General features: G+C 38.8%; 1 protein-coding gene across 1 annotated transcript in view; it reads left to right on the top strand.

Moving 5' to 3' along the window:
• Positions 1 to 4,354: 4,354 nt before the first annotated feature.
• THSD7B (thrombospondin type 1 domain containing 7B) overlaps positions 4,355 to 20,492 on the top strand; it is a 778,062-nt gene continuing 761,924 nt past the window's right edge. The window contains exon 1 of the mRNA XM_060152966.1: positions 4,355 to 4,493. Within this exon, the coding sequence (XP_060008949.1) occupies positions 4,355 to 4,493 (139 nt within the window). The remainder of the gene's footprint in view (positions 4,494 to 20,492) is intronic.

The following is a 20,492-nucleotide window of genomic DNA, read 5'->3' as shown; positions in this document are numbered from 1 at the left end:
GTGTTAGTTAACTTGAATTAGGCAACTGGTTGGAGTTCCCATCCTGGTCATTTGAGTCGGCACTAACAGTGGGCGTCCTCCCCTCCAGCCCTTGTTACTCGGCCATCTTTATTGAACCATTGTCTCTGCACAGTTGCCATCAGATGGCGCTATCGGGATAAGGACGTTCAAGTTTGCTTTTCTCCTCCTCATTGCTGTTCCTTCAGGCTGCAAGCAAATTGGAACAGTTTTTATTTTATTTTTAAGTTTTGTACCTTTTTAGATATTCAAGGACTTCAGCAATAAGATTACATTTAAGGGGAAATGAAATGCATATGAAGTGTAAGGCACATTTTTCATAGTTTGAATGGCCTTTAAATGATTAGAAAACTGAGGCTAAAAGGAGAAACTTTTTTTATTTCTCTTAATATTCATCAGTTTAGAGCTAACCTTGCAAATACATTTTGGATGCTAAGATATAGAGTAAATAAGTTGATTGGGACACTCAACAATCTTCCTGAGATAAATTATTCATGCCATCATGGGTAGCACATGCTTCCTGCATAATATGTTTTTTCATAGTCACAGCATTTTTCCATTTGTGTTTGACTAACAGGGGAGTGGCAGCTCTAATTGTTTCTTGTTTCCTCTTATTTTGTTTATCGTGAACTCTTGTGTGGCTTATTCAAGTAATAGATACAAGAATGACTTCCGATGTCTTCTGAGGAATAATTTAGTGAGTTTCAGGTCTTTAGAGGCAAGCGAGGCAGCATAGTTTAGTCGAGTAAGACATACCTGTGTTCAAATTCCATCCTGCACGTTCCATCAACTCAACAGAGATTCTCCGTTTACTAGTGGATGTAAAGCTTGCAGCATGGCGAATGGTGGAAGCTTCATCAAATCTAGTTTCCCATCTTCTGTCCTCACGCTTCTTGGGAAAAGAGAGGTAACGAGGTATAGGATTATAGGTAATACAGATACTAAAAATGTGTGGTTGTTTTTAGGAGTAAGATTGCTGTGGCATCTTGAACTCAGATGTTTAGGTGCATTCTCTAAGAGCTCTATTTCAGAATTTTTTTTTGGTCAAGATTAGCCTTAGGTTTCTACTGTCACTATCCTTGTTTTTTTAAAAAAAATTTATTGCCGTATAGTTGATTTATAATGTTGTGTTAATTTCTGCTGTACAGCTAAGTGAGTCAGTTATACATATATATATTATTTTTCATATTCTTTTCCATTATGGTTTATCACAGGATATTGAGTAGAATTCCCTGTGCTATAGAGTAGGACCTTGTTGTTTATCCATTCTATATATAATAGTTTGCATCTGCTAATCCCACACTCCCAATCCTTCCCTCCCCCATCCGCCTCCCCCTTGGCAACCAGAACTCTGTTCTCTATGTACTGTCCCTATCCTTGTTAATTAGTGATAGCCAGGAGATAATGGTGACCGCAGGTGTTCAGTAGGCACCCCAAGCCACTCTGTTCAGGGATCTTCCACTGGCTTTGGTGAACACAAAAGGACCCTTAAAGCCAGTGGGTCCCTTTGCAGAGTCAATACAGGGCTCTGTACCAGGGAGGGAGCCTAAAAGAAGACCAGGGCTCATAGCAACATGCGTTCAGGTCTTGCAATTAAAACCCAAAATTGATGCAAAGTTCAAAATATTTATGTATAAATTACTGGCTAATCAATCCAGCTCACATACAGTCTCGCTGGAACTCCTTTTAAATTTCTCTTTGGGTTCCCACCTATGGCCATTTAGAGTCTAACAAACGTGCTTCTGGTTCTCCATATCTTTGGCTTACATTGTAATGACATGAATATGCCTTTAGATATGCTGAAACTATGTCTCCCGCTAATGAGAATGAACAGAGTCATCTTCTGTACCCCGGTCATTTCCCATCACAAAAGAAGTGGCCTCAGTAGACAGCTGGTCCTGCTGGTTACCTAATTTATTAATAGTAATAATAATAGCTGTAGGTAAACTACCCCAAAACGCAAATCATCGTTCTTATCAAAAGTTCTCTAACATTACGATGACTTAATCCATCATTGTACAGAAGGCCAGTTCACCTGCTTTCCCAGGGGTATATTTTTCAACTAACTTGATTTGTAGGATTCACTAGGAAGTTATCTTGTTCTATGGGGGCAGTATTTTGATGTTTTTCAGGTGCCTTAATGGAATTCATGGCAATGGTGCCTTCCAAAAAATGTCCGTACTAACGTTTTGTAGCAAATCTATATTATGAAGAATTAATCACCTATTCACGTGTGTCTGTGTGTGTGTGTAGACTTTAAAATATCATGATACAGTTCCCAAACCATTCACTGTTGTGTTGCTTGTTAAGCATGTGGATTTGCCATTAGCAAAGTGAAATACCCATCGTCTAGGGTGTGTGTTTGTGTGTGTGTGTGTGTGTGTGTGTGTGTGTGTGTGTGTGTGTGTGTATACACAGAGATGTCTCATGTAAGGGGGTACAGTTTGCATCTAGTCCAGAGGTTTATGAATCGGGCCCAGTAGTGCCCCAAAGGTTCCATTGAATAGTCTAACAGGCCACTCCTAGGGACAAACTGTCAAACAGGGGAGCTCTGTTGAATTTCAGCTGGAGCAGTCCACTCTTTTCGATATTGGCACGCAATGCGGAGATTTGAAGAAAAGCATTCGGTTGTTTATCCAAATATTATCTTCATCCCTGGACCAAGGCAGGACATCAGAGAGCTGTGAACTTGAACTCTATTGGTTGATTCCTCGTAGAATCATTTTCACTGATTTGTACTTTGCCACTGTACCCTTGGAGTGTTCTAGAAGAGCCCAAGACCCCACTGACCACACATTGCTGTTGTCTGTTTTATAGATGAGGTGATGTGTTGAGTGCGTTGCTCAGCACAGCGTCTGTGTTGATGAGAACTCTTGGGGTAAAATTCCACCAGTGCTTGGAAGGAGGGGAATGGCTTCTCCTAAAACAATATAAAAAGAATATATACTTTACTCCTACATATATGAGGGCTATAGTAGCCAATTTTTTTTTTTTTTTTTTTTTGGTTCCTAGGAAGTTCACAGTCAGACTTGCTACCCACTTTTAGCGATTCTTTGGTAAATATTTAGGGGGAAAAGCTTCTACCCTTGACATCCTTTCTTACTGTTCCATCCTTTTATTGCCCTACACTTATCTGTCTTAATATATTTTTCTAATACATGTATTGTGGCAGGTTACCCCAGATCTCTTTAATTCCACGTAGAATTTTCCTATTATCTTTTGGGCAACTACCTGGATGTCCTGTAGGCACATCAAACTTAATATTCTCTAAAGAAAATTCTCTTTATCTTCCTTTTTAAACCTTCCCCTCTTCCCATTTCTCATTTTTGGTAGAGGGGTCCCATTGGTCTGGAATCTGTCTTTTCTATTCTCTGTCTCTCATACATCCCACCCAGTTGTTAACCAAATCCTTTAAACCCAGCCTCTGCACTACCTTTCAAACTTCTGATTCTGTCATTCACCAGTACTTGCGTGGACTATATCTCTAGTTTCATAACGGCCTCAATTTCTCTGTAATCATGTTATGAACATTATGTTCACTGATGTCAGTTATTTAAAAGTCATTTGCTCTCCTGTGATTCTTATTGTTATTATTTACAGCATGAAACCCAAATCTCTCACATGACATTCAAGGCTTTTTATAATTTGCTTCCCAACCTATGCTCTAAATCTCATCTCTGTCCATTCCTCCCTCCCCCATGTGTCCTTCACTGTAGCCACTTGCCCGCTCCCTGGTCCCCAAACACAAAATACATTTCAGCACCTAGTTCTCTTGGCCTGAAATGCCCTTCCTGGCACCTTCAAACCCTTTTCCCCTGGCTCCTCTCAAATATTACCTTGTGGAGATTTCCCTCTGTTTTTTCGTCACCACAGAAGAACTGATTGCCTTTTCCTCATTCTTTCTCTGTCATTCTCTTAATACCATTGTTAGAATGTTCATTGCCCTATTTGGACTTTGCTGTATGTACAGATCTTCCTCCAAAAATCGTGGGCTCTTCAAGGAGTTTGGCTGAGTAGAAGGAGGGAATGAACCAGGTATCTGCCAACCCTGCTCTTAAAAGCAAAAGTAAACTGATTGGGGGACTGTAGAATCCCTAGAATTGATAACACCTTTCATGGGTAAGGATTGAAAGCGTGGGCTAATTCACGTCTGACCTTAAAATGTTAATATCTTGTAAACTTTCTTTATGGTCATGGTACATTTGTAATGCCATTATTGCTAAAGGTTCTAGCAGTCCAAGTGAGTTTTTGTAATTTCTTTACAGAAGAAACTTATGCGATGTTCTTTTTTTTTTCTTTTAGGAATAGGCGAGTCAAGAGGCTGAAAATCTGAAGAATGTGTCCAAAGGGTAACCTGGCTGTCGTTCGCTGGTTATGGAGGGGCCTGAGGAAGCTATTTCTATTACTTTCTTTCTTGCTGTCCCATGCAGCTCATTTGGAAGGCAAAAAGGATAATCAGTTCATCTGGAAACCAGGTAGGAATGTCCTGGCTCTTCCTTTGTCCCATTTTCATTAATGAGAAGACTATTCTTTCCATCCTTGTACTTCTTATTTGTGGAGTAGTGGGAAATCTCCAGAGAGGGAAAAACTAGGTTCTTCTTCTTTACAATACATTTGATTCTTATTCCTGCATAATTGTCACCTCCATCCATGATGCTTGTTATCCTTCTGAATTTTCATGTTGTTGTCAATTAAAGTGATGATTTCCATAGTTACATCTGCTGCTCCTTTCTCAAATATATCACCGCTGTGCAGCACATTTGTAGCGAAAATGGCATCTGAATTTAGCTGATATCCTCAGCTAAAAATGCTTTGGACCAGTAATATATGTCTCTTTCTCTTAGGGTACAAACTAGTTAGCTATTTATTATTGAATGTTTTCTAGCATAGATTCTGTATATCTAAGTTTGGGAGCATGAAAAATTATCCTAACAACTTTGCCCATTAGTTATAATTTTACAGTTGCCTTAATGTGTTCTGAGATCCTTAGCTACCTCGTACATAAGTATATGAATAAGTTGAGTTGAGGTTTGGAGACTTGCATATAACTTATGTTCTTTTCTAGATATTTCCTTAATGTGGCTTTGGAAAAGATCTGTTTAATTTTAAAGGCTAATACTTTATCAGCTTAAATTATGAACCCCAAATATCTTAACTGTTTGTATCACTGGTTTTTCTTTGCCCTAGATTTTAATTTTCTTAAAGTTTCACAATTAGATCATTTAAAATATGTATTACTGTTTCAAGAGTTCATTCTTGAAAATACAGATAACTTATACACCTGATATCTTAGAACTGGAAAATGTGATGTTGTAGAAGATCTATGGTCCTCAGAGAGTTTTCACTTTAGTCTCATCATCTGTAAATTAAATAGACTGCAAACATATTATGTCACCATGGAAATATGTATAATAGTGTCATTTGCAATATTTAAATGGTTTTGCAAAAACAATAATGAATTATGCTTTAAAGTATATTAAGTACAACCCCAGCACCATTAGGGATACAGTCTGGAGGAAATTGAATTGCATTAAAGCCTCTATAAATTAATTTAATTGTGGGCTCTAATACCACATTAATGATTTTCACTTTTTACCTCACAGTAGTTTTAGGAAGTTTGGAAGTAGTTCTAAAAGTCAAGATTGCCTTATGTGAATGAGGCTATTTTATTTTAATCAGAAAAGAGTAAACATTTTATCAGACCTAAATAAGCACATTTATATGACTGTACTCCTGTCTAAAGTTCTCAAAAAAGTGCAGTTAAGACGGAAAGTAGCAAATCTGAAACGTGAATGGGATGCATTAAGAAAATGGGCTTCTGCAATGAAGAGTAGCCCCCGCTTGCTGGAACTAGAGGAAGCCCGCGTGCGGCAACAAAGCCCCAATGCGGCCAAAAGTAAATAAATTTAAAAAGTAAATAAATTTAAAAAGTAAATAAATTTAAAAGAAACTGGGCTTATTTTGAAGGAAATTTTAAAAATAGGCCTGCTTTTCTAAAAGTAGGTCAAGGGAACAAGCTGGTACAGACCCACTCTACAGTGGGGATGGACACTTTGATAGCTGTCACACTTAAGTTTCAGAAGTGAGCATCCTTCCCATCAGATGTTTTGCACTGTTCAAAATGAATATCCATGTCGTCACTCTCATTTTCTCTGGTATTCGTTACTTCTTTCCCTCATTAGTGCGCCATCTAAAAGGTAATAACACATATCTTTTCCCATATGGTTTCATTTCTCAATTACAAATTTATTACTTGTATGTGATCAGACATTTTAAAAGTTGACAAAATTTCAGAGATATAAAACTAGAAGCCAAAGTCTAGGCCACGTGTTCCACTCTCCCTTTTCTTACATATCCTTCAGAAACATTCCTTGCACATGTAAGTACATCTCTATGCATAGTTGTGTATATAAATCACACAAAATACACACACATAAGTTTTACTATAATTATTAGTTAGGGTTCTGCCAAAAAAAGAAATGGTACATGCGAAGTAGGTCATTGAGAAGAGTTTAATAAAAGAACTATTTACAGAAGTAGGAAAGTATGAGCAAGGTTTAAGATCAGCTACCAGGAATTGTGGAGTGCCCCTGAGCAGGTATCAATCTTTATGACACTGGGTCTGCAGCGGCAAAGGAAGGCAGTAGTTTCCGGAATCTGGAGAGAAAACGTTTTTATGGAGAGGGTGCTTGAGAGATGCTGTGGCCTTTAGAGGGATATAAACAAAGTGCAGAGGAAAGTTGGGAAGAGGCTCAAGGTGATGAATGGTCCTTGTCCTCACATCTCCTGCCAGGGATCTCATTGGCTGAATCCAACCAGAAGCTACAAGGCAAGGGAAGGGAACCCATCCCTTGCCTTGTAGGTCCCAGGTCCATACAGACCTGCCTCCTGGGCAGGAAGCCAAGTGTGGAATGGTGGAGAATGTGGATCTGAAAATATCTAATTTTTACACATCTGTTTGTACATTCACACAAACACTGTTTCAAACAGTCAGAATCATACTTGGCAGAATCATCTTCTCCAGGTTGCTTTTATCATATAATGATGTCTTGATGAATATTACACATTAGTGCACATGGGTCAGTTTCATCTTTTAATGGTTGCATAGTTTTCTTTTGTACTTTTGTTTAATAATTTATTTAAACAGTGCCCTATTGGTTTATCTTTTCTTTCCCTATTGCCTGGCATTTCAGTGGCTTTTAGTTTTTTGCTATTATAAATAGTACTGACATGAACGCAACATTATTTTAAAGGCAGTAAATCAATTTGAGGAGTCATATGCCCCAGAGCATTCTGGGTCATCACCTTCAAAGACAACCTCAACATCTTAGAATCTGTACCTACTTATGCATGATTTATCATTTCTCATTTGCATTTAAAGAAAAGCTCGATTGCAGTTGAAATTCACTGCATTTTTTTGTAGTATATTATCAAATCCAACAACTCAGGTCCAGTGTAATCTGGAATTTGAATAGATTTCCCTGGAGACCCAGATAAACATACCTTATTTTAGAAACCTGGAAACCATTCTCTGGATTTAGACTGTGGCGCCAATCACTTAAGCTCTTTGCTGGTATCTATTGTTTTTCCCCTGAATCCATAGTTTAGATGTTAGTCAACCTCATCCAAATTAGAAGCATTTCTAAGTGAGTCTTTGGACTCACTTAAAAATATTTAAAAATATCTAAAAACATCTAAAAACAAATATCTAAACATCTAAATATAAAAACATCTAAAAAAAAATCTAAAAAAAAATCTTAAAAAAATATCTAAAAACATCTCACTTAAAAATATTTATTTCCTGGCTTTGGAAAAACAATGGATTGATGAAGAATAAGTGAGTGATATGTTATGTTGCTAAGGATTTCTCTACTGCGTGAGAGTCTGATGAGATGTAGGCTGTGGGGTCATTGATCTGGCAAGGCTGTTATCATCGTGATGAGATCTGTTGATCTATATTTAGTGTTGGGCAATTGGACATCCATGCCAAGAAAGAAGGATCATGTCGGCAAGCGTATCAGATAAGGAGTGATGCTATGCTGCTTGTTGTTTTAAGTAAACACATAGCTATTCATGTCTGCATGCTTTGTAGAGATGAACAGATCATGGACTCTGAAGCCACAATAACTAGTGGTCTCTTAAAAAATTTGTCAGTATTGGTCCTAAGAGGTTCATTCATTCCTCTGATCGTTGTTGAGACCTTATTGTGTGCGAGGCACTATTACAAATACATGAGATAAGTTGAGAATAAAACTGACAAATCCTTGATCCTCATGAACAGGCTAATAAACATGATCAAGAAGTTAAATAGAGAGTGTGTTGGATGGTGATGAGTGCTTACGAGGAAAGATAAGGCAAGGAGGAAGGATAGGCAGTGATAGGTGAGAGACTAAGAGTTTTTTTCTCATTGTAGTTTTTTAATTAATTAATTTTTAATTTTTTTGCGGTACGCGGGCCTCTCACTGTTGTGGCCTCTCCTGTTGCGGAGCACAGGCTCCGGACGTGCAGGCTCAGCAGCCATGGCTCACGGGCCCAGCCGCTCCGCGGCATGTGGGATCTTCCCAGACCGGGGCACGAACCCGTGTCCCCTGCATCGGGAGGTGGACTCTCAACCACTGTGCCACCAGGGAAGCCCTTAATTTATTTTTTTATTGAAGTATGGTTGATTTATATGTATTAGTTTCAGTTGTACAGCAAACTGATTCAGTTATATATATATTCTTTTTCAGATTCTTGTCCCATATAGGTTATTACAAAATATTGAGTATAGTTCCCTGTGCTATACAGTAGGGCCTTGTTGTTGTTTATCTATTTTATATATAGTAGTGTGTGTATATTACTCCCAAATTCTTATTTTATCCCCCCGCCCACCTTTCCCCTTTGGTAACCATAAGTTTGTTTTCTATCTTGGTAAGTCTGTTTTTGTTTCGTAAATAAGTTCATTTGTGTCAATTTTTAAGATTCCACACGTAAGTGATATCTGAGAGACTGACATTTGAAGTGGGTGGGCTATGGGCTGCCTCACTGAGGAAGGGAATTTGAGTAAAGACCTGAAGGAAGTGAGGGAGCCAGCCATGGGGATATCAGGGAAAATCCCAGATGGGGGGAACCACAAGAGCAAAAGGCCCTGAGGCAGGCGTGGCTGTGGCATGTTTGAGGACCAGAGAAGAGGCCACCGAGCTGGAGCAGAGTGAACATGGCGGGCATTGATAGGAGGTCACGTCAGAGGGGTCATCAGGCCCAAATCAGGTATGTCTTCATAGGTTGGAATACACTTTTGGCTTTTACTCTTGGGCGAGATAGAAGGACATGGGGGAGTTTTTAGAGAGTGGTGACGTGATCTTTTTTTTTAAAATAATATTTTAATAGGATTATCTTGGGTGGTCAGTTGAGCAAGTGGTCACGAGGAAACCAGCTGGGAGGCTACTATAGAAATAAGGACGAGTTGATGATAATAGCCTGAATGAAGGTCATGGCAGAGAAGGTGGTGAGAAGGGGTTGAAGGTCGGATATATTTAAGGCCATGGTTTTCTACCAGGGGAGATTGTGCCCAGCAGGGGACATTTGGGAATGTCACAACTGGTTGTGACAACTGGGTTGTGTTAGCTACATCTGTGAGTAGAAGCCAGGGATGCTGCTAAACACTGTAAAATGTAGAGGACAGCCCGCACAATAAAGAATTATCCTGCCCAAAATGTCAGCCCAGATTGAGAGACATTGTTTTGAGGTAAAACCATTATGATTTACTGGTGTGGGGAGGGGGAGGGAGAGAGATACAAGGGTGATACTGAGGATTTGCCCTGAGCAACCAGGAGAGTGGAGTTGCCATCATTTAACCTGGGCTACTGGGAAGGAGCTGGCATGGAGGGAATATGAGTAACTTGGTATTGGCCATGTTCAGTTTTTAAGTCTGTTAGAAATTCACATGGAGATGTTGACCAGGGAGTTGGGTCTGAATTCAGGAGTCAGGTCTCTGCGACAGATATAAGTTTGGAAGTCCCTAGCAGTGAGGTAGCATTTAAATGTATAGCCTTAGAAATGAAGAGGCGACCTTGAAATTTGTGATCTGTGTATATAAAGGATAAGTTTCTAATTTACTTCCTCTGGGCCAAATGACATTAAAAAAAATTATGGTGGTAAAATACACATAACATAAACTTTACCATTTTAACCATTTTAAAGTATACAATTCATTGACATTTAGTATATGCACAGTGTGTTGGAAACGTTACCACTGTCTACTTCCAGAACATTTTCACTGTTCCAAATTACATTTTACAAGTATTTATAAAAAGACTGGAAAACAATTTGCTGTGAATAATGAGGTCTGAAAGAAAAAAAAAATCCATATTTGTCTTTTTGTGAGAGGTTCTTTTAATAGCTTTAAGTCATCCTCAGAGGTCACTCCGTATACTAGAAAAAGCATACTTTGTATACTTTGTACACAGGCGGACTCACATTCAAGTCCTAAGCATCTAGAAAGGAGAAAGTTATTTAACCTCTCTGAGCCCTATTTATCTCTTGGAAATGAGGGCAGTAAATTAAGAGAACTGGTTTGAAAATCAAAGTAAAACAAATATATTGAAAAACTTAGTGTATTGTAGCTACTCATAAATGTTAGCTATTTATCATTATTATATAATTATTTGATGTTTGAAATATTCTTGCTTTTATGTTATGCAGATTTTGCATACTTTTTTCCTTTAGACGCACAAAAGAGGTGAGATCAACTTGACAGCTATATATACTTTCTTAGTGAATGGTCATAGGTAATTTTGCTGACTTTTTAGCTCTAAAACTTTCTATATGACAGACTCTTGGAACATTTTAATTTCAGTAGATCCTTCCCGGTGAATAAAAAGGGTGAGAATAATGACCTGTGTTCTAAGAACTAAGTAGATAAGTTAAAATTAATCTTTTTGAAAGAAAAAAGCGAGACTATGAAAATGATGTTGGGTAAGAAAAAAGGATCTCACTTAGGTTAATATTTAATTATAGCTTAAATAATAACGTTTTCAGAGTTGAAAGGACTTTGAAGAAAAATGATATTTTATATATATATGTATATTTAAGTTTAGGAACCTTAGAGACAATACAGTGTGCTTAGGATAAAGCTAATTTTTTGAATATATGCTAGAAGTTAGTAAAATATTTCTTCTGAGAATTTTATTGAATTGGAATCATTTAAATTACATCTATGGCTATTAATTTATCTTAGAGCTATGTGTATAATAAATTCTCAATGGTGTTATTTCTGTGATATCAAAAAACATAGAAATGTATGGCATGGGATTCACTGCTAAAACCTCTAATTATTTCTCCTTGGAGGCCACAAGTACTAATTTGGTAATGTTCCCAATAAGCCAGAAAAAGTCTATGTTACCTAAATAATTTGAAATAAATTACTCCGATTTTTTTCTAAACATTACTATAATGGAGGCTCCCTGAGGAGAGAGATGTTGTTGGTTTTATTCACTGATATATTCCCAGTACTCAGAACATAAATAAATGTCGCATAAAATATCCCCAGCACATTAAGTACTTGTAGAATGAGGGGCACTGTCGTGTGTGTGTGTGTGTGTGTGTGTGTGTGTGTGTGTGTGTGTGTGTGTATTTAGGGGAGTTGAGAAGTGAAGAGGTGAAGAAATAGAACATAAGATACATGTGATTCTAGAACTTGAAATATTGGGGTGGTCAAAAAGTTCGTTCGGGGCTTCCCTGGTGGTGCAGTGGTTGAGAGTCCGCCTGCCAATGCAGGGGACGCGGGTTCGTGCCCCGGTCCGGGAAGATCCCACATGCCGCGGAGCGGCTGGGCCCGTGGGCCATGGCCGCTGAGCCTGCGCGTCCGGAGCCTGTGCTCCACAATGGGAGAGGCCACAACAGTGAGAGGCCCATGTACCGCAAAAAAAAAAAAAAAAAAAAGTTCGTTCGGATGTTCCCATAAGATGGTACGGAAAAATCGGAATGAACTTTTTGGCCAACCCAATATATATTGAAGAGAGGATATGAAATGATGAAAACCAAAGTCAACCTTATAAATCAGTAAATATGAAAATTAATGATCTGTATTTTCTTGTTCCTTGGTTCCAGTACCATTTCTGATCATCTCTGGAAAAGATGTTGAACACAATTTGTATGAAAAGAAATAGGTACACATAGTAAGCAATTTAACTATTACTGCAATTCTCATGATGAGATATTACAGTTGCATGTTGTCTTCCATTTAATTTCCTCACAGACAGCCAGTTTCAACTCTTTTTACTGTTTATCCTGATGTTTACCTCCATATTTCTAAGTAATATACTCATTGTTGATATTTCTTGATTTGTGTTGAATATTTCCTATTGATTTTGTCCTATGTCAGCTGAAGATTTATCTCTCATCTACCTAACCCTTTCCCTCCTTATTGCCTCCCTTGAAAGTAGTTATATCAAAATACTTAGATCAATGAACAGTGATTGTATTATTATTTCTACGTAGATACGGTTCTCTGCTGAGTCAAGCAGTGTACCATACTTCCGCCTCCTTTTTTGCCTTCTTCGAGTCTACTGCTGCTTTCCCCCGATGCTCAGGCTGACATACCCATATTAATTTTTTTTTTTTAGCGATGTGGAGCATCTTTTTTAAAAAAATATATTTATTTATTTTATTTTATTTTTGGCTGCATTGGGTCTTAGTTGCAGCACATGGGACCTTCGCTGTGGTATGTTGGATATTTCGATGCAGGGTGCGGGCTCTTTGTTGTCGTGCATGGGCTTCTCTCTAGTTGTGGCGGCATGGGCTCCAGAGCACGTGGGCTCTGTAGTTGCAGCTCACATGCTTAGTTGCCCCGCGGCATGTGGGATCTTAGTTCCCCGACCAGGGATTGAACTCGTGTCCCCTGCATTGGAAGGCGGATTCTAAACCAGTGGACCACCAGGGAAGTCCCCCATATTAATTTTTTGAAACATTTAAGCACTGTTCAAAACCCTTTATTATGTTTTTTGGGGGGAGATCTTTCCACAGCCCTCTGCCCTCCTGATTCAGTGTGGACTGCTGCACAGTTTCTCATCTTGAACCCCTTGTTCCCAGTTCCAGTACCAGTTCTCTTCCTTGCCTTTGTGGCTTTAGTTTCTAGAACTGCTAAAATAGGGTACATTGGAAGTCATTTTTCATGTCTGAAAGGGTCTCTGCTTGTCATATACTTGACTGATAGCTTGGGTGTGGAGTTCAAGGTTAAAAAGCACTTTTCCCTCAGAATTTTGAAGGCTCTGCTCTACGTATTCCAGCCTCCAGCATTGTTGCTAAGAAGTTTTTGTCATTCTGATCTCATCTCTGTATGTTACCTGTTTGTTTCTTTTCCTCTTTCGGAATCTTCTTTTTATCCACGAAGTTCTGAAATTTCATAATTATGTACTTTGGGGTGATTCCTTTCTCCTTGATTTTACTGGCAATTAGGAGAATATTTTAGCAATATACTCATGCTCTGCAGTTCTGAGATTTTTTTTTTATATGATTTTCTACCTCTGTTGTCTCTCTTCTGAAACTCCTTAGACAGATGTTTTACCTCTCTAATTGATCTTCAAATTTTAGATGTTTCCGCTGTTTTTTCTTCTGTTTGCATTTTTATTCTAATTTCTAAAATATTTATTACATTTCATCTTTCAACCCTTCCATTGAATTTTTTTTTGGGCGGTACGCAGGCCTCTCACTGCTGTGGCCTCTCCCGTTGCAGAGCACAGGCTCCGGACACGCAGGCTCAGCGGCCATGGCTCACGGGCCCAGCCGCTCCACGGCATGTGGGATGCTCCCGGACTGGGGCATGAACCCGCGTCCCCTGCATCGGCAGGCGAACTCTCAACCACTGTGCCACCAGGGAAGCCCCATTGAATATTTTTTATTTCAGCCAGCGTATTTTAAATTTCTAAGATATCTTATTCTATAATTTTTAATTTTTTTAATTTTTAATTTTTTTCACATCTTTATTGGAGTATAAATGCTTTACAATGTTGTGTTAGTTTCTGCTGTACAACAAAGTGAATCAGCTATATGTATACATATATCCCCGTATCCTCTCCCTCTTGGGTCTCCCTCCCACCGTCCCTATCCCATTCCTCTAGGTGGTCACAAAGCATCGAGTTGATCTCCTTGTGCTATGCAGCAGTTTCCCACTAGCCATCCATTTTACATTTGGTGGTGTATATATGTCAGTGCTACTCTCTCACTTCATCCCAGCTTTCTCTTTCCCCCTATGCCCTCAAGTCCGTTCTCTACATCTGTGTCTTTATTCCTGCCCTGCCACTAGGTTCATCAGTACCGCTTTTTTACATTCCATATATATGCATTAGAAATGGTATTTGTTTTTCTCTTTCTGACTTACTTCACTTCTGTGTGGCACATTCTCGGACTACCCACCTCACTACAAATAACTCAGTTTCATCCCTTTTTATTGCTGAGTAATATTCCATTGTATATATGTGCCACATCTTCTTTATCCTTTCATCTGCTGATGGACATTTAGGTTGTTTCCATGTCCTGGCTCTTGTAAATAGTGCTGCAATGAACATTGTGGTACATGTATTTTTGAATTATGGTTTTCTCAGGGTATATGCCCAATAGTGGGATTGCTGGGTCATATGGTAGTTTTTTAAGGAAGCTCCATACTGTTCTCCATAGTAGCTGAATAGTAGCTGTATCAATTTATATTCCCACCAACAATGCAGGAGGGTTCCCTTTTCTCCACACCCTCTCCAGCATTTATTGTTTGTAGATTTTTTGATGATGGCCATTCTGACCGGTGTGAGGTGTTACCTCATTGTGGTTTTGATTTGCAGTTCTCTAATGTTTAGTGATGTTGAGCATCTTTTCATGTATCTGTTGGCCATCTGTATGCCTGTTTTGGAGAAATGTCTATTTAGGTCTTCTGCCCATTTTTGTTTGTTTTTGTGATATTGAGCAGCATGATCTGCTTGTATATTTTGGAGATTAATCATTTTGTCCATTGATTCATTTGCACATATTTTCTCCCATTTTGAGGGTTGTTTTTTTGTCTTGTTTATGGTTTCCTTTGCTGTGCAAAAGCTTTGAAGTTTCATTAGGTCCCATTTGTTTATTTTTGTTTTTATTTCCCTTACTCTAGGAGGTGGGTCAAAAAGGATCTTGCTGTGATTTATGTCATAGAGTGTTCTGCCTATGTTTTCCTCTAAGAGTTTTATAGTGTGGGTCTTACATTTAGGTCTTTAATCCATTTTGAGTTTATTTTTGTGTATGGTGTAGGGAGTGTTCTAATTTCATTCTTTTACATGTAGCTGTCCAGTTTTCCCAGCACCACTTACTGAAGAGGCTGTCTTTTCTCCATTGTATATTCTTGCATCCTTTGTCAAAGATAAGGTGACCATATGTGTGTGGGTTTATTTCTGGGCTTTCTATCCTGTTCCATTGATCTATATTTCTGTTTCTCTGCCAGTACCATATTGTTTTGATTATGGTAGCTTTGTAGTATAGTCTGAAGTCAGGGAGACTGATTCCTCCAGCTCCGTTTTTCTTTCTTAAGATTGCTTTGGCTGTTCGGGGTCTTTTGTGTTTCTGTACAAACTGTGAAATTTCTTGTTCTAGTTCTATGAAAAATGCCATTGGTAATTTGATAGGGATTGCACTGAACCTGCAGATTGCTTTGGGTAGTAGAGTCATTTTCACAATGTTGATTCTTCTAATCCAGGAGCATGGTATATCTCTCTGTTTATGTTATTTTTGATTTCTTTCATCAGTGTTTTATAGTTTTCCGAGTACAGACCTTTTGCTTCCTTAGGTAGGTTTACTCCTAGGTATTTTATTTTTTTTTGTTGTGATGGTAAATGGGATTATTTCCTTAATTTCTCTTTTTGATCTTTCGTTTTTAGTGTTTGGAATGTAAGAGATTTCTGTGCATTTATTTTGTATCCTGCAACCTTACCAAATTCATTGATTAGTTCTAGTAGTTTTCTGGTGGCATCTTTAGGATTCTCTATGTATAGTATCATGTCATCAGCAAACAGTGACAGTTTTACTTCTTTTCCAATTTGGATTCCTTTTATTTCTTTTTCTTCTCTGATTGCTGTGGCTAGGACTTCCAATATTATACTGAATAATAGTGGCAAGAGTGGACATCCTTGTCTTATTCCTGATCTTAGAGGAAATGCTTTCAGTTTTTCACCATTGAGAATGAGGTTTGCCTTGGGTTTGTCGTATATGGCTTTTATTATGTTGAGGTGCGTTTCCTCTGTGCCCACTTTCTGGAGAATTTTTATCATAAACTTATGTTGAATTTTGTCAACAGCTTTTTCTGAATCTATTGAGATGATCATATGGTTTTTATTCTTCAATTTATTAATATGGTGTATCACATTGATTGATTTGCATATATTGAAGAATCCTTGCATCTCTGGGATAAATCCCACTTGATCATGGTGTATGATCCTTTTAATGTATTGTTGGATTCTGTTTGCTAGTAGTTTGTTGGGTATTTTTCTGTCTATGTTCATCAGTGATATTGGTCTATAATTTTCTTTTTTTGTGATATCTTTGTCTGGTTTTGGTATCAGGGTGACAGTGGCCTCATAGAATGAGTTTGTGAGTGTTCCTCCCTCTGCAGTTTTTTGGAAGAGTTTGAGAAGGATAGGTGTTAACTCTTCTCTAAATGTTTGATAGAATTTGCCTGTGAAGCCATCTGGTGTTGGACTTTTGTTTGTTGGAAGATTTTTAATTACAGTTTCAATTTTATTACCTGTGATTCATCTGTTTATATTTTCTAAATCTTCCTGGTTTGATCTTGGAAGGTTGTACTTTTCCAAGAATTTGTCCATTTCTTCCAGATTGTCCATTTTATTGGTATAGAGTTGCTTGTAGTAATCTCTTATGATCTTTTGTATTTCTTCAGCGTCAGTTGTAATCTTTCCTTTTTCACTTCTATTTTTATTGATTTGAGTCCTCTCCCTTTTTTCTTGATGAATGTGGCTAAAGGTTTATCAATTTTGTTTATCTTTTCAAAGAACCAACTTTTACTTTTATTGATCTTTGCTCTTTTTTTCTTCGTTTCTATTTCATTTATCTCTGCTCTGATCTTTATGATTCTTTCTACTAACTGGGTTTTCTTTGTTCTTCTTTTTCTAGTTGCTTTAGGTGTAAGGTTAGATTGTTTATTTGAAATTTTTCTTATTTCTTTAGGTGAGCTTGAATTGCTATGAACTTCCGTCTTAGAAGTGCTTTTGCTGTGTCCCATAGGTTTTGGATCGTCGTGTTTTCATTGTCATTTGTTTCTAGGTATTTTTTTAGTTTTTTGATTTCTTCAGTGATCTCTTGGTTGTTTAGCAGCACACTGTTTAGCCTCCATCTATTTGTGTTGTTTACTGTTCTTTTTCCTGTAATTGTTATCTAATCTCATAGCGTTGTGGTCGGAAAAGATACTTGATAAGAATTCAGTTTTCTTAAACTTTCCAAGGCTTGATTTGTGACCCAAGATGTGATCTATTCTGGAGAACATTCCATGCGCACTTGAGAAGGTGTATTCTTCCGCTTTCAGCTGGAATGTCCTAAAAATATCAGTTAAGCCTATCTGGTTTATTGTATCATTTAAAGCTTGTGTTTCCTTATTTATTTTCTGTCTGGATGATCTGTCTATTGGTGTAAGTGGGATGTTAAAGTCTCCTAGTATTATTGTGTTACTGTCAATTTCCCCTTTTATGGCTGTTAGCCTTTGCCTTATGTATTGAGGTGCTCCTAGTTGGGTGCATAAATGTTTATAATTGTTATGTTTTCTTCTTGGATTGATCCCTTGATCATTATGTAACGTCCTTCTTTATCTCTTGTAACAGTCTTTATTTTAAAGTCTATTTTAAATGATATGAGTATTGCTACTCCAGCTTTCTTTTGATTTCCATTTGCATGGAGTATCTTTTTCTATCCCCCTCACTTTCAGTCTGTATATGTCCCTAAGTCTGAAGTAGGTTTCTTGTAGACAGCATATATAAGGGTCTTGTGTTTGTATCCATTCAGCCAGTCTGTGTCTTTTGGTTGGAGCATTTAATCCATTTACATTCAAGGTGATTATCGATATGTATGTTCCTATTACCATTTTCTGAATTGATCTGGGTTAGTTTTTATGGGTCTTTTTCATCTCTTGTGTTTCCCACTTAGAGAAGTTCCTTTAGCATATGTTGTAAAGCTGGTTGTGTGCTGCTGAGTTCTCATAGCTTTTGCTTGTCTGTAAAGCTTTTGATTTCTCCATCGAATCTGAATGAGATCCTTGTGGGGTAGAATAATCTTGCTTGTAGGTTTTCCCTTTCAGCACTTTAAATATGTCCTACCACTTCCTTCTGGCTTGCAGAGTTTCTGCTGAAAGATCAGCTGTTAACCTTATGGGGATTCCCTTGTATGTTACTTGTTGCTTTCCCCTTGCTGCTTTTAATAGTTTTTCTTTGTATTTAATTTTTGATAGTTTGATTAATATGTTTCTTTGCGTGTTTCTCCTTGGATTTATCCTGTAGGTACTCTCCACACTTCCTGGACTTGATTGACTATTTCCGTTCCCATGTTAGGGAAGTTTTCAACTATAATCTCTTCAAATATTTTCTCAGACCCTTTCTTGTTCTCTTTTTCTTCTGGGACCCCTATAATTTGAATGTTGTTGTGTTTAATGTTGTCCCAGACGTCTCTGAGACTGTCCTCAATTCTTTTCATTCTTTTTTCTTTATTCTGCTCCCTGGCAGTTATTTCCACTATTTTATCTTCCAGCTCACTTATCCATGTTTCTGCCTCAGTTATTTTGCTATTGATTCCTTCTAGAGTGTTTTTAATTTCAGTTCTTCTGTTGTTCATCACTGTGTGTTTGCTCTTTGGTTCTTTACGATCCGTGTTAAATTTTTCTTGTATTTTCTCCATTCTGTTTCCGAGATTTTGGATTATCTTTACTATCATTACTCTGAATTCTTTTTCAGGTAGGTTGCCTATTTCATCTTCATTTATTTTGGTCTTGAAGGTTTTTACCTTGCTCCTTCCTCTGTAACATATTTTTTTGTCGTTTCATTGTTCTTTTTTTTTTTTGATGGGTGGGGCTGTATTCCTGTCTTACTGGTTGTTTGGCCTGAGGCATCCAGCACTGGAGTTTGCAGGCCGTTGGGTATAGTTGGGTCTTGGTGCCGAGATGAATGCCTCTGGGATGCTGCACTCTGATTAATATTCCCTGAGGTCTGAGGTTCTCTCTTAGTCCAGCGGTTTGGACTCAGTGCTCCCACCACTGGAGCTTGGGCTCTACCTCCAGCTGGGAACCAAGATCCTGCAAGCTGTGTGGCACAGCAGGAAAAAAAAAAAAAGAAAAAAAGGAGCAGTACAATTAAAAATAATAAAAAATAAAATAAAATTAGAAAGATAAAAAATATATTAGGAAAAATAAAAATGTAATTGAAAAAACTGCAACAATGTAAAACAAAACCACAAGTGAAAAAAGAAAAAAAAAGGGAGGGGGGAACAAGCCAAAAAGAGCAGAACAATAACAAAGTAGAAAGAAGAAAATAAAATTAGAAAAATAGAAGATTTATTAGAAAAAAAAATATAAATGAATCAACAACAACAAGGTAAGACAGAACCCCATCCTGAAAAAAGAAAAAAAAAAAAGAAAGCCTTGGCTATGGGGTGTGGAGTTTGGGTCGGGATGGAACTTAGGCAGGGGTGAGCTTTAGGGTGGGGTGGTGCCTAGGCCTGGGGGGTGACATTTGAGCATGGGGGGGTGCCTAGGCACAGCCAGAAAAGACCTTGAGGGTGGGGCCTAGGCGGGGCGACGTTCACGTGTGGGGCAGGGCCTCTGCTTAGAACCTGCACAGCAGGGGAAAAGCATCATGTCCAAAGAGGAGCCTCTGGAGTGTGGAGTTCGGGAGTTTGGTGGTAAGGCCCTGGATGAGGGTGTGTGGGTGGGGTTTAGGCCCAGCGTCGTTGGAGGGGGTCTCAGAGGGGGTCTCTGAGTGTAGAGGTGGGGCCCTGGGTGGGGGTTTAGGGGCGGGGCTTGGGCTCTGCATGGCAGGAGGGAGGCTCTGAGGGCAGAGGATTAGGTCCAGGAGCCCAACAGCCTCCCCGGTGCCTAAGTGGACAGGAAAAGCACTGGCTGCATTCCCTTCTGTTCCTCCACTCCCACCCAACGCCTGTCTCCCCCAGGGTCTCCCCTGTTGCCACTGGACCCCTAACAGTGGGTGGGTCCCACTGGATGTAGGAACTCCTCCCCTCCCCCAGCTGCCCCTCAGGCTTGCCAGTCCTGTAGGTCTGGCCTTTACTTAAGCTCCCCCTTCCCCCCACTTCTGTTCCCTCAGGAGCCGAATGGCTGGAGTGGGCCTCAGTGGGCAGAGGATCAGGCCCGGCATCTCAGCAGGCTCTCAGGAGCCCTAGTGGGCAGGGGAAACCTGGCCACATTCACTTTTAATCTTCTGCCCTCCCAGTGACCCCCCAATTTCCCCCTTTGGGAGTGGGATCCC

This window comes from Lagenorhynchus albirostris, chromosome 6, assembly GCF_949774975.1.
Source record: "Lagenorhynchus albirostris chromosome 6, mLagAlb1.1, whole genome shotgun sequence".
Lineage (NCBI taxonomy): Eukaryota > Metazoa > Chordata > Mammalia > Artiodactyla > Delphinidae > Lagenorhynchus > Lagenorhynchus albirostris.
The sequence above is the reverse complement of the archived record's forward strand: the minus strand, read 5'-3'. Positions and strand labels throughout refer to the sequence as shown.